This window comes from Bombyx mandarina, chromosome 09, assembly GCF_030267445.1.
Source record: "Bombyx mandarina strain Sakado chromosome 09, ASM3026744v2".
Lineage (NCBI taxonomy): Eukaryota > Metazoa > Arthropoda > Insecta > Lepidoptera > Bombycidae > Bombyx > Bombyx mandarina.
Genome location: NC_143216.1, coordinates 7,200,034 through 7,214,415, shown reverse-complemented (window position 1 = coordinate 7,214,415; position 14,382 = coordinate 7,200,034). Strand labels below are relative to the sequence as shown.

The 14,382-nt window shown below is 37.1% G+C and overlaps 1 protein-coding gene across 1 annotated transcript; it reads left to right on the top strand.

The window, feature by feature from the left end:
• The first annotated feature begins 1,695 nt into the window (after window positions 1-1,695).
• On the top strand, window positions 1,696-4,776 carry LOC114243632 (venom allergen 5). The gene is made up of 5 exons (XM_028175191.2): window positions 1,696-1,980; window positions 2,825-2,946; window positions 3,441-3,701; window positions 3,874-4,069; window positions 4,206-4,776. Exons 1-5 carry the CDS (start codon window positions 1,902-1,904, stop codon window positions 4,484-4,486), a joined length of 939 nt encoding a protein of 312 aa, XP_028030992.2. The 5' UTR covers window positions 1,696-1,901; the 3' UTR covers window positions 4,487-4,776.
• Window positions 4,777-14,382: the final 9,606 nt, after the last annotated feature.

Below are 14,382 nucleotides of genomic sequence, written 5' to 3'. Positions count from 1 at the left end.
ACTAAGAATACACGTTTTATTATAGAAATAAACAAATAAAACATTCCGAATCGTTCGAAAAACATGAATGTCTCTGTGACAATAAATATATTTCAAAGACACATTTAAAAACTATTTTGTCACAATTTATGTCACAAGTATGTATATGCAGATGCGAAAAATGTAGTGTGAAGATAAGTTTGCTTAATAGGAGGTCTACCACAAGGTCAAGAAAGTCCACTGCCAAGGTCTAAGCAACTGAAGTCGTTTAGAATTGCAAATTTTTGTCTACATCTACGAAATTGCCATTCAACCAACACGAGGCGAACAAGTTAAGACTTTTTTGTTTCGAAACAAATTATTGATTTATGTAAATATTACAGTTATAAAACATGACTAAAAATATGTGTGTGTCATTCCCTTCATTAAAACTGACGATAGGTTAGGTATCTTTTTTCTCTTTTTGCATCACTGCTATTAAGAAGGTGCTATACTCGTAGAGACTAAATAAGATGGATAATTTTAATTAAAAGTTTGGTATCACAAGTAATACGTAAAACAAAAAAAAATCTACAAAACCATTATAGTCATTAATATGCAAAGTAGAGAATAAGCAGAAATCACCTCAGGTGGTAAACCGGATTGGATGGTAACAGACTAGTTGTCACCTATACATTTTTTGCCCAACAAACCGAGGAAACGAAAATTCTCTGTAGATTTTAGATTACGATTTAGATCTACAATCCAACAGAACGATAGTTTTTGATTCAATCAAACTCTTATATATTTAATTAACGGCAAGAAAAACGTGAAGTTAATAATAACAAACAACTGAATAGATGTCACAGCCATCAATAATAAAAACGCTAGGAATTGTCAATAAATTACAATCTGCAGATGCTGTCGATAATAATGCAGACTAAAATTAATTTAATAATTTGTAATCAATAATTAATACGAACAGAAAGTAAAGACTATAAAATTATTAACGTATGAATTAGCATTAATTAAATTATTATATAATATGATCAATGATTTTAATGAATATGATTTGTTAATTTTGCTTCTCGTATCATATTAGAGCCACTCATCATTAGGTACAATAAATTCATAAGATGTCAGAATGGCACTAGATTGTCTGGCTGCTAAACTAAAACGCAGGATTGCTTCGAATGTGAATTCACCAATAAAACTTAACTAAAATTAACCTCTTTCTATATCTTTAGTTGACAATTTTTAAAATAGGTTTTAAAAACAAAAAAAAACGGGATACGGGTTTTTCTCGCCTTCTCTTAAATTATCTCCAGTTTCAGTGAAAAATACTTCCGGCTCGACCAATATCTGTCAACATATTTCCACGTTCGACTTGAAAACATCACAAAAACTTGCTTTCATTGACAACTATCTTGTGCAACTTAATGGCTTTTAAATGATTACCTCCGACAAAAAGTTCCATACAATATTCCTGTACGCTCTTTACTTACGATTTCGTATCTAAAGGAAATCACCCAACGAGTTTGCGTAGAGCGATATAATATTGTAAAAAATCTGAAATATAATAAACGATCATTAAAGGTACACAACAATTTGTAAATTAATGTCATAATTTGTATGAGATGCGTGTGCGGCGATGAGGGCGGTCGATACACAGACTCAGCAGGCGTGCGGCGTCTTCGCGTCTCCATAGTGACCCGTCGTGGAGTACATAAGCGATCGCACGGCAAGCCTGCCGCACAGAACGCTGTAACCTGGTGAGCGCGCCGCACATAGTGCAGCGGATCCCCGGGAAATTCAAATAATAAAAGAAGTTTGACGTTTCGTAAATTACGAGTGAGAACATATTATATTCTAGTTACGAATCTCAACTTAAACGTGAAAACCAACTTAAGTTCAGAGTGTTGTGTATAAACTTTTTAATTAAAATGATTCCCTTAGTGTTGTTTGTTTTGGGAGCTATTCTCGCAACAACAGAAGGTTGTGGCCCAGGAAAGCAGTTATTAAGTAAGTTAATTCCTTTAACTAATTATTAATAAAAAAAAATAAAGTTAAATTTCAGAGCTGATCTAAGATCTGAGAGATCTGATATCAGAGCGCTACGATGTCTTCGTCGAACTAAGTCTAATCAGAAAATATAATATACTATATAATATACCTCATAATATATATGCAAAAGCGCGACTGTACCTCATGCATTGCCATGGGCGTCAGCAAATACTTTCGAGATTGCCTACAAAAAAAATAAGTACTCTATCACGTAATAATCCCTTAAACTATCCAATACCACCATACAACGAGTCACTGTTTAATGGACATTTTCAATTTTATTCATATCAGGCAATTCATTAATTTTAATATATTCATTCATAAATAAGCCGTTTAAGTGCCTCATGAAGTCATCGTGAATACACATAAAAATCTAGTTTTAAACTCAAGATGTCAATTCCACTTCATCGATTACCTTAAAAGTTTTCCGAAATTAACATAACATTTAAAAAAAAAATGGTAATGGTGACCATAAGCTTAAAATTAATCTGTTGTAATGTCGCCAGCCAGTCTAGCTTTCGCCAACTAGTTCCATCTGATGATGTATCTATTTAGCATACTCGTATGGACCGAGGTAGTAAAATTTTATTGACACAGACACCTGTATTAGCACGCACCGGTCTAATAAATCTTATAAATCCGATAGATTACGAAATCAAACGAATTGCTATTTTAACCTTGACACTTAATTTAGCTAATACGTTCGTATTCGTTTATCATAAACGGTACTAATGTAATAAGGGATTGTTTTTTTTTTCAATATTAAAGTTTATCATTGCTCATCGCCACACTTTGTTTCCAGAATCTGGAGGTTTGACTGCTTACGAGAAACAGGCCATTGTGGACGCACACAACCGTCTCAGACAGACTGTTGCTCTCGGACAAATTACCAAACAGCCCCCAGCAGCTAACATGATGGAAATGGTATGCTATCTTAATTCTTTATAGGGGTTCATCATCTACATACCTTCAAGTGTGGGCTCGCAAGTCGGCAAATTAATAATTTTGAGAATACCTTTTTAATATTATATGAATCATTATTGCGTTCGTACATATTACTACTTCTTACCTGAACAAATATATAAATTATACAATAATACCGTTTCATTGCACTATAAATAAATTTCGATTTGCAATGCAAGATAAAATATTATATTATATTATATTTTATCGGTTGCCAAATGGTCATGTACAGAAAGCCTCCGTGTTGAGTCTCATTAAATACCACTAGACTTCCGGTGTAGAGAACCAAAATAATCCTAGTAACATAGTTGTATCGACGACATAGTCACAGTTGTGGCCTGAGAAAAAACTTTGAGGCGCTTGGCATCTATCTACCTGCCAAAAAAAGATATAAATGAACAAATATTTTCGTAGTAATTAATTACCTTTGCTAAATTAAATTTCTTTTGTTTTAGATTTGGGACGATGAATTGGCAGCTACTGCTCAACGCTGGTCCGATCAATGTATACCCGCTCACGACCGCGCTGCCCAACGTGATTTGGGCAGATTCCCTGTTGGACAGAACCTCGCTGCCACTTGGACAACTCGTCCACCAACTGAACCATCCGACTCTGCGCCTGACTTCCAGAAGCAAATCAATGCTTGGTTCGATGAAGTCGGTAAATACGGCTTCAAGCCTATCACGGGAGGTCATGGCACTGGACACTATTCACAGGTAAGAAATCACGAAAAATAATTATTTCTTAAAATTTAAAGTATTTTTAGTAACAAAACACAGAAATTTAAATTTGTATATATATTAAAACACACACAATTTAATTAAAATGGAATTGAATTGAACTAAATTATCTCAGGATTAAAAATTTAATTTTCTATTTTCGTTTCAGTTGGTTTGGGGCGAGACCTCACATGTGGGTTGTGGCTACACTTTCTACTACGATCCGTCCAAGGGCTACACGAAACTGTATGTGTGTAATTACGGCCCCGGCGGTAACGTCATAGGATCCAATCCTTACGAAAAAGGCTATCCCGCGTGCAGTACCTTTGGTCTTACGGAATCACGAAAATATTCGGGACTTTGTGGTACGTACATATAAAATAAAAACAATCCTTTAAATGAATGCTTATTAAAAATACTATATGAGTATTTATTCGATTCTTATCCCAAATTTTATATTATTATGCGTATATCAATTTTGATTTTTTGTTTCTTCCACAGTTGCCAGTTTCACCTCATCATCATACCAAGAAAACTCAAACAGCTACATCTCTAATGCCATCCCTGACAGCACGGGCGAGACTCAGACCTACAACTATCAGTACAGGAACCAATTTTACAATCAGTACAACAACCAATACCAGTATCAATACCAGCAGCCAGAAACGTACTACCAAACTGAGACCTCCTCATTCAGGCCGTTGCTTAGTATCTTCAAAACCGCTACAAATCTGTTCACAAAGCCGAAATCTCAGGTTCGGATTGGCACTGTTTTCGTATAGAGACTTCTTCAGTGTGAAATATATTAATACATAGCAGTATTTTCTAAATTATTGTGACGGTTATGTTACTAGACTGATTATTCGAAGTCTCTGATTACAGTGCTTCGGAACATTGTAAATAGTATTGTTACTCCTTGGTTTTACAAGGAATTAATTAAGCCTAAATATACAAACTATGTGAGGGTCTCAGTGATAAAAAAATAAATTGCTGTCGAGAATGGCCTTCTAGTATTAGCTAAAGATATGAGTTTTGTTATGTTAATATAAAATAAATTAATTTTATTTTATAATATGTTTTAATTTTCATTTTATTTACACAAATCAAATCATATTTTTTTCCTGACCTAATTAATTAATCTCAAGTTCTCATACATAAATGATTATAAATTTATTTTTAATTAAACGCAAAATATGCACGAAAAAATAAAAATCAAAGTCGAAATATACAACCAACATTATTCATAGAGTTTCCTTGGATTGTTATTCGCATGCTCCCCCCGTGGGTCTGCTGGCAGATTTTTGAATCACATAATAAGCAGCGTCTTTTTAATTTTTCTATTATCCGCTATTATTATATTTTTCTGTACCTAATATATAAAAATGAATTGCTGTTCGTTAGTCTCACTAAAACTCGAGAACGGCTGGACCGATTTGGCTAATTTTGGTTTTAAATTATTTGTGGAAGTCCAGAGAAGGTTTAAAAGGTAAATAAATATGAAAATGCTCGGAATTACCACTGGTGGTAGGAGCTCTTGTGAGTCCACGTGGGTGGGTACCACCACCCTGCCTATTTCTGCCGTGAAGCAGTAATGCGTTTCGGTTTGAAGGGTGGGGCAGCCGTCGTTACTATACTTGAGACCTTAGAACTTTTATCTCAAGGTGGGTGGCGCATTTACGTTGTGGATGTCTATGGGCTCCAGTAACCACTTAACACCAGGTGGGCTGTGAGGTCGTCCACCCATCTAAGCAATAAAAAAAAAATTAAATAAAAGTAACAATATTGTTTTTCCTTTGATGTGTCTTCCGTCGGACGGATTCCTTTTATTTGTTGTTAAGTTTATTTTATATAAAAGCTTAGGTATTTTATTTATCGATTGAGGCACTACAAAGTCTGCCGGATCAGCTAGTAATAAATAAAAATAGACGTAGATAGCTTCTGAACACGTGACATCACTAGCTAGTGAATCAATGTGTATTAATGAATACCTACCCGTATTAAGTACCTAATGTGGGTGACATTTCAAATATTCACAATAGTTTTATTATTGTAGAGCTCATAAAAACTGAATAATAATTATGATTCGTATTAAATATTTAAAATTAGATCAAATGTAGTCGTCGTGGCCTAAAGGATAAGACGCTAGTGTATTCGTATCTAGCGATGCAACGGTGTTCGAATCCCGCAGGCAAATGCCAATTTTGTAATGAAATACGTACTTAACAACTGTTCACGATTGACTTCCCGTCATGATAATCGCCTTATCGCAGCCGCCGCTGACTACTCCCCGAATCCTGATCATGCAGGAGCCAGTCACCGTCGACGCCCTAGACACGTCCTTACGGATCCATCAGATCCAATAACCTTTGCACTAGACGCCTTCAGCTCTACGAGCAGGCTTAGGGATCTCGGTAACCGTACTCGTCGAACTCGACAAAGAGTTCGCCGTGCAACCTAACCCATGAATCAGCTCGCTGAGTTTCTCGCCGGATCCTCTCAGCGGGTCGCGATTCCGATCCGGTAGTAGATTCATTCGCGAAGCAGCTAATCTTGAGTTGTTAGGTCTCCTTCGGAGGCGCTCGGGTAGCTGTTAGCAAATCCCACCCCTCCTGGCTGAGCCTTTGCTCGCCCACCTGTCCTGGTGAAACTGGAAAGGCCTCCGGGCCACCAGTAAAACTTCAACCATAAAAAAAAAAAAAAAAGATTGACTTCCACGCTGAAGAAATAACATCTATACATATAAATAAAATTGGAGTGTCTGTTTGTAATATTGAAATAACCGCTTTTTACCACATGCATATGAATATACATACGGTACATACACCAAAATAACATTTTTTACAATTTTTGTCTGTCTGTCTGTCTGTTTGTTCCGGCTAATCTCTGGAACGGCTGGACCGATTTTGACGGAACTTTCACTGACAGTAGCTGGTGATATAAGGAGTAGCTTAGGCTACTTTTTTTAGACTAGCTTCGCCCCGCGGCGTCACCCGCGGTTATTGTCGTACCGCGGGATAACATCGCGGGGCTCAGTTTATCAATAATAATATTTAATGTTTCCGAAGCGTAGCGAGGGCGGGTTGCTATTGTATAATAAAAATCAAACCCGTAAAATTATAATTTGCGTAATTACTTCTGGTAGGACGCCCTGTGAGTCCGCACGAGTAGATACCACCCCTACCTATTTCTGCCGTGAAGCAATAATTCGTTTCGGTTTGAAGGTTGAGGCAGTCGTTGTACTGTAAAAACGGAGACCTTAGAACTCATATCTCAAGGTGGGTGGTGGCATTTACGTTACGTCTATGGGCTCCGGTAACCACTTAATATTAGGTGGGCCGTCAGCTCGTCCACCCCCTATGCAATCAAAAAAAATAGTTGAGAAGAATATATATTCTTCGATTTAAATTTATACGATTACATACTTTTTTTTTAAGCAAAAATTTTATTATAATGATTTTAACACACTGTCCACACTGTGTATACATTCTTATTTCGCGAGTTTCGGATAACACACATTGGACAATTCCGTAGTTACCATTTACATTAAAGGCTTAAATTCAAGTTGATAAATTTTTAAATATATTTTTATCGATAAAATGCGTAATTACTGCCGGTTGGACAGGTCCCACATCCTACCTATTTCTGCCACAAAACAGCAACATGTTTGAAGTAACTAAAGTAGATATTGCACGAGTCGTTTAAACATGACTTTTTTAACTTTAGTCTCGGAAATCATTAATTACCAAACTTGGAAGGGCCGCACTAGAAATAAATAAAAAAGGATAACATTTCTATAACCTCATAAAGATCAATACAGCTTCATCGCATTTTCATAATACAACATTTTTATTTCTATTTTCTTGTTAACTAACATGAATGACTTTAAAATGAATGAATTTTATCTTTAAAATATTAATACTCAACAAGAAAAATCGCTGAGAATAAATTGTTATTTTACAAAGAGAATTTACATCCTTGACCTCAGCAAATGGAAGGTCGGAGACACTTAGGTGCGTAAACATTGAACAAATATCAGAGGTGTTAAAACCAATATTATGATTTACACATACCCCATAAAGAGGATATTTAGCATAGAGAATAGAACAAACAGAAATGTCACTGGATCACCTACTATTATTTCGCATGCTCACGAATAATTTAAATACCCACACCCATTCCATACCAAAAAAACTCAGGAAACGGTAAATAATGCTTTTTGTATCCATGACAACTGTAAACCATTACTGAATTCCAAATTTTCAAAATGAATGAAATGAACGTCATAATTTACTTTGTTTCTGAATTTGTCTAGTTAGTCGATCAAGCTGTTTAAACACCACATTCGTCGCGGCTTCGAAGGCGGCATTGCCAACATCTCCATAATATTCATTAAAATTACTAAAACTAAATGAATAATCCTTCCCATGATAAAATTATAATAGGGATCTTAGTATTGTCACTGCCTCGATAGAAGGTAATAAATAGATACGAACGAACTCTATGTTATTACATTATTGAAATTAGATATCTTATAAAGACGGTGCGGAAGCTAAACCTTTTTGTTGCGTATTAAAATTGAATCGGCAAGCGCTCTGTCGGAACTCTCCACACTCGGTCGGAACCTCCTCCTTCTGGATTCAAGCCGATTATAATTGTGAAGCCCCAACAAAATTGTTCCCCAAAACAAACGACTGCTGATTAAGAGGAAACGAAACATAAGTTAAAAAATATGTATGTAACTAATAATAAAAATATATAAACCATCTGTATCGTAAAAGCCTCAATATCGCATTCACCTAAGGATGCGGATTCAGCGGTAAGAACCCATAGTCTGACCTCTAGGTATGCGTTTTCTTTTGCGTTGTCTATTGCCCGTATAATATCCATGGCCCAGATAAACGCCACCGCCTACTTTGAGATCGTAGTCTCACCTGCAGGTTTGGATGTACTTATTAGGTCGTTTTTTTAATAAATCCACAATATTATTATATAATCGAGAGACGTTACACAATTTCTGGATACGAATAATACATTGCATTAGTGAGTATAATTAACACGTTCGTACTTATATTTACACAGTGGTTATCGATATAGCAACAGCGAAATGGCTGTCGACTTGATAATTTATCAAAATTGACCTAACATAATAGATACCCATAGAAAATGTAAGTAACATGTTTTAGTTAATGAAAAAAAGCTGTAGCGTTGGCAACCAGTCCAGTGACATTGAATGTATATCTTTACAATAGATTTTTTTGCAAAAGTTTATATCAGTGCATTAAAACTAAAGACTGATGTTTAAATAATATAATTCATTGGATCGATCCATTCATCTATTCGTTTCTGAGACTTGGTTATAATAGAATTATAAGTCTCTTTAAGAAGTTACTTCGAATAATATATTGGAGAATTTATAAACAGACAAATAGACTACAAGTCGAGTTATGTAAAACATATCAATCAATAGTCACAGTCAACCTCTTTAAGAAACAAATTACATTTCAAACGGAGTAGAAACAGCGTCTTATGTACTATATAATTATAGGCAGAACCGACATACTACATTTTCACCACAGGCCGGTACGCAGCGGATAACGTGCCAACAACACGTGTCTGCTGGACCCTCAAAGCAACGAAAGATAACTAGAGGTAGGAATTGGTTAGCCTCAAGATTCGGAGCACGAAAAGCCAAGGAGATTCCGGTTTGGTCGAAAACTCAGTGCAGGCCGGGGGCCATCCTTTGTCCACATTTCGGCCACGGCCACACTGAGCTGTGTCCCTATTATATCCCCATTACCGTAGAAAATCTCCCGAAAATGGCATGACTATAGGGGAGCCACGAAACGGGAGGATTTCGCCACTCCCGTCATAGACTTCTATAGTAACACTGCAAAATCTTTTCCCCCAGCTGCTCAGGCTGGAGACGCGGTTTGAGGTAAGTCTTGCTTGAATTACCTATGTGATTCAAACTCCAATCTTGTATTTTATGGAAGGTGGTGGTGTTAACGACATGTAGATCTGTCCATCGTAATTCATAAAAAAAAATCTGTTTTTTATTATAAAATGATAGATGATGAGCTCACGGCTTTAGTGTATCTTTCATACAGCCATATTTCTTTTTTTCCTAAATTACAATTATAGGATCCTTCCTACCCTTTGTTATAGCTACTCATAAATTGAACCCTCCAACAGGTCATTGTAAAATCTGAAAGATAGACCAAGATACGGTCAGAAAAACTGAATGAAATCGTAATGGTATTTTGCCATATGGAACCTTTAAATTGTAAAATTAATATTATTATTTTTTGCTTTAAAGTTCTTGTTCAATTTTTTGTGTATTCAAATTATGTGATCTAAAATATATATTTTATTTGTTTTCAGTTTAAAAAGAAACGTAAAATCCTATCAACTTAAAATAATACAGCATCGAAACGAACCTGAACGAATGCTTAATTAAAATGGATTTGGTTGTCTTAATTATGTAATGGACAAACTAGTTTTATTGGCATACGTTATTAACTTTCGTTAAATGTCAATAGACTTTATGATAATAATATTATGGAATTAAGATTTTTTTAATTAATTGTAATGATGCCAAGAGTCCTTCCTACGTTACGTGATTTTAATCATTGTCAAATAAAGATAAAAACCACTTGAGTTCAGAAGCACATTAGCAGTTAAATGATGTGTATATGTGTATATGAGATACATTAAATTAAATTTGAAATTGAAGTCTAAGAATGGTACCAATCTCAGAATTAACGTACGACAAAGTTACATGCTAAGCCGGTCGTCTTATCGATTAACAAACGAGCACAAAGCGTAACAGTTTTGAGTGGGCTTCGAAGGCTAAGTACCTAGGCGTCACCCTCGACAGAGGGATGATATTCAGACCCCATATTAAGTCAGTACGCGACCGAGTCGCATTCCTACTCGGTCGACTCTAAGCCATGATCTGCAAGCGAAGTAAATTGTCCCTTTATAACAAGGTGACAATCTACAAAGCTTGCATAGGTTCTGTCGTGATCTATGCAAGTGTAGTGTTCGCTCACGCGGTCCGTACACACATTAACTCTCTCCAGGTCATCTAATCCCGTTTCTGCACCATAGCCGTCGGAGAACCGTGGTATGTGAGGAATGTAGATCTTCACGAAAACCTAAACTTAGTACTGATACGTAAGTATCTTAAGGAAGCGCCAGAATGCTACTTCGACAAAGCGGCGCGACACGTAAACCCTCATAACGTGGCTACCGCTAATTACTTATCCGAGCGCGACAGGGCAACGCAAAACCGCCGTCGCCCGATCCATGTCTTGTTGGGTCCCCCGAAACACTCTCGGTGCTTTTAAGTCCCTCAAGCACCGGTCATCGTCCCCGTCGATCTCGTCGCTTGCGACGTAGGGTTCGGCGAGTAAATTAACCCACAGACACAGCCCACTGAGTTTCTCGCCAGATCTTCTCAGTGGGACGCAAATTATTTTTTATTGCCTTTGTAGGCAGACGAACATACGGCCAACTGATGGTAAGCGGTTACCGTCGCTCATGGACGTCAGCAATGCCAGGGGCAAAGCCAAGCCGCTGCCTACCATTGCGTACTCTCCGCAAACCCTAATGGATGGAGGTGTCATGGTAAAAAGGAAATGAGGGGATCGTTCCTCGGAGTATTCCCCATGGATCATACGGTACAAAACACGGAGAGAACCGAAGTCCCTCCGTAGACCCAGAGGTTCCAAGCGATCCGCGAGAACGGAACTGTCAAGGATCCGAACAGCTCATTTCTGTATGGAGTCAAATGGAAGTAGCTGGTATTTGGGAGCCCCGGCCCAAAGGTGGGAGCAGTACTCAACGCGAGGCCAGACCTGTGCTTTGTAAAGCGCAAGTCGTAACGTCGCGCCAGGCGTGAAATACCGCTTCGCTCTGTTGACGACTCCCAACGTTTTAAAGGCCAATTTGGCTTTACCTTCAAAACGACTCCGATACTGAACACCGCTCGAAACACCGATCCCCAAAATCCTTAAAAAGCTGCAGGGATTCTCCTTAAAATTGCGGCGCTATGACAAAAGAGCCCTTCTTCGCAGTGAACGCGCCAACCTGTGTCTTCAATGGGTTAAACTAAACGGAATTCAGTTCACCCCAATTGGAGATCTGCCCCAGAGAGCTCTTCACTTCAGAAACAAGTTTTGATCGCCTCTCTTGTACCACGCTTCGAGAGAGAGCCTGATGGCCGAGATATCGCGCATCTTCCGTGATTTCATCGGTGTAGCAATGCATGCCATCAATAGATAGCATGTCATTGATATGCAGTATGAATAGCGTGGGGGAGAGCACCGAACCTTGTTGAACGCCAGCGTTGATGGTCATGGTATCGGAACAGCAGCCGTGGACGACGACTGTGATGCTCCGTCCATCCAAAAAGCTAGCGATACACTTGCAGAGTCCCTCGGGAGCTCCGTAAGCTGGAAGCTTCAATAGAAGTGCCCTATGCCAGACCCTGTCGAAGGCCTTCGCGATGTCGAGGCTTATAGCGAGAGCCTCGTCCTAGCTTTTCAAGGCAATCTGGGCATAGCCCATCTGTGTGTGAGGTATACAAGAAGATCGCCAGCTGAGCGACCATGGCGGAATTCGTACTGCCAGTCTCTGATCAGCTGGCGATCCTCAAAATACTTAAGGAGCTGGATGTTTATGATTCGATCTATCGCCTTGGAAAGCAAGGAAGTTTTTGCGATTCCGATCCGATAGTAGCTTCTGCGATGCACTGCTCTTACTTGGGCGAGTGTTAGCAAATTCTCTCAGGTTGATTCCGTGAGCTCATCTACCCGGAGGTAGTTGGAATAGCCTCTTAGGCTACCAACAAATAGGTAAGGAAAAAACAGTTTTGATAGTAATCAATTTTAAACATCCTAATTTATTAATTTTTTTTAATGCCATCTGTAAATATTTCCAGGAACTAAAAGTAAATTCATGGAAAACTTGATGCGACATCTAGCGATACGACATCTGACGACACGTGATAATCAAATGGATATTACATAGATGGCGTGCAAATCAAGAGTACTCACCGATTCTCAAGTTTTAAAGCGTTTTGTTTTTCAATTTCCCATCTAACTATATATAATAATATATAAGCTAAGTACTTAGGAAGTGGGGAAAAAACATTTAAAATAATTCTAATAAAAATAGTGTCATTACTTTCTTTCATTCTTGACATTTTACTTATATTTTTATTCTGACTACATTTACTAAATTTTATTAAACTATTTGAAACGCACTCTTTTATTTACCTAATGCTTGCGTGCTACTTATTGTACATTGGTGTCATTAAGTCATATGCAGAAACTTACGAGCCAGTACAAGGAAAGATAGAGGCGACAATCGGATAAACAATTCGTAAATACATACACCTAATACGAAAGAACGAATAATTATATTATATTAAGTGTATTATCTATGATTATATTCAATGTTAATTAATGTTAATTTTGAGTGGAACACTGTATCATTGACAGTCACTGTCAAACTTCACCATTACAAAATTTAATGAAAAAAAACCATAGACCTATATAGTAGGGACACGACATATTGTTCTATACGTACAATTGCTTATATAAATAGCACCCATTTTGAAGGCACACACATAAACATATATCTATCTCGTTCTTACTCAGCACTTTAACTCGCAAGAAAACAATATAACAGTATTTCAGTGCGTACATAAAATGAAACATGAATATACGTAAATGTCTCCGTCTCCGTCTAATGAGGCCGAAAATCCGCCATGTTTAGCGCGCCAAATGTCATTGTCACGTCAGATCGGCCGTCTGTTTTGGGTTGTACATTATTAAATTTATTGACTTTGATATCGATTTAATATGATTGCTTATATAAAATTTCTAATTTTATCATTCTTAAAACGTACAAAAATAATAATTAAAACATATTTTATAGGATCTCAAGAAGGTCGATGCCCCAAAACTATTATCTATATATATTTAAATTCATTATGGAGCCCTCATCCGAAACATAGATTATCACTGAAGTAGGAAACCTATGGAAATGAAACGTCAACTAAAAATTCGTGCCACTGTGACGTCATCTGGCCACAAAACATGGCGGTTTTAGTGCTGCCCAGAAGATTTTAATGTTAGTAGGTTTTATCGATAAACGTTCTTGGCTTATTTTATTTTAAATATTGTTGAGTATGAATGTATTTGTAGAATTTATACTTTAATAGGAATTAAGTATATTGTTATGTGCAAAGATGATGTGATTTAGATATTATGTGAAATCTAAGACGAGTTCGTGCTTCAAATTTTCCAAGTAAACGATATGACGATTTTTAAAATTTGCTACACTGATTTTATAAAGTTGTCGTTTGCCGCAAAACATAAAGATATGGCATAGTACAGTGCCATCAGCCCATTTCTAGCATGCTGAATGTTATCGTATTTTGAGTAGGTGTTTTTCTTAGACTATTACAATCTATTTTAATTGTTTTGCTGACTCTAAAGTCCGTAACAGACTACCGCAGTGCACCTCAAGGAAGGTGCACCGCACCATTTGAATCACTCTCACTTGAGAGTGATTCAAATTTTAAACTTATCAAGGGACCGCCTGATAAAAAAAAACACCTACAGAACATTTATTCGTTAATGAAATTACAAACGTCATTCCTTGTGAC

Bases quoted from the DNA above. Each gene is read 5' to 3' on its own strand.
- LOC114243632 (XM_028175191.2), top strand. From the start codon at position 1,902: ATGATTCCCTTAGTGTTGTTTGTTTTGGGAGCTATTCTCGCAACAACA. The intron at 3,702-3,873 runs GTAAGAAATCAC...TTTTCGTTTCAG, and splicing joins GCACTGGACACTATTCACAG to TTGGTTTGGGGCGAGACCTC. The intron at 4,070-4,205 runs GTACGTACATAT...TTTCTTCCACAG, and splicing joins AAAATATTCGGGACTTTGTG to TTGCCAGTTTCACCTCATCA.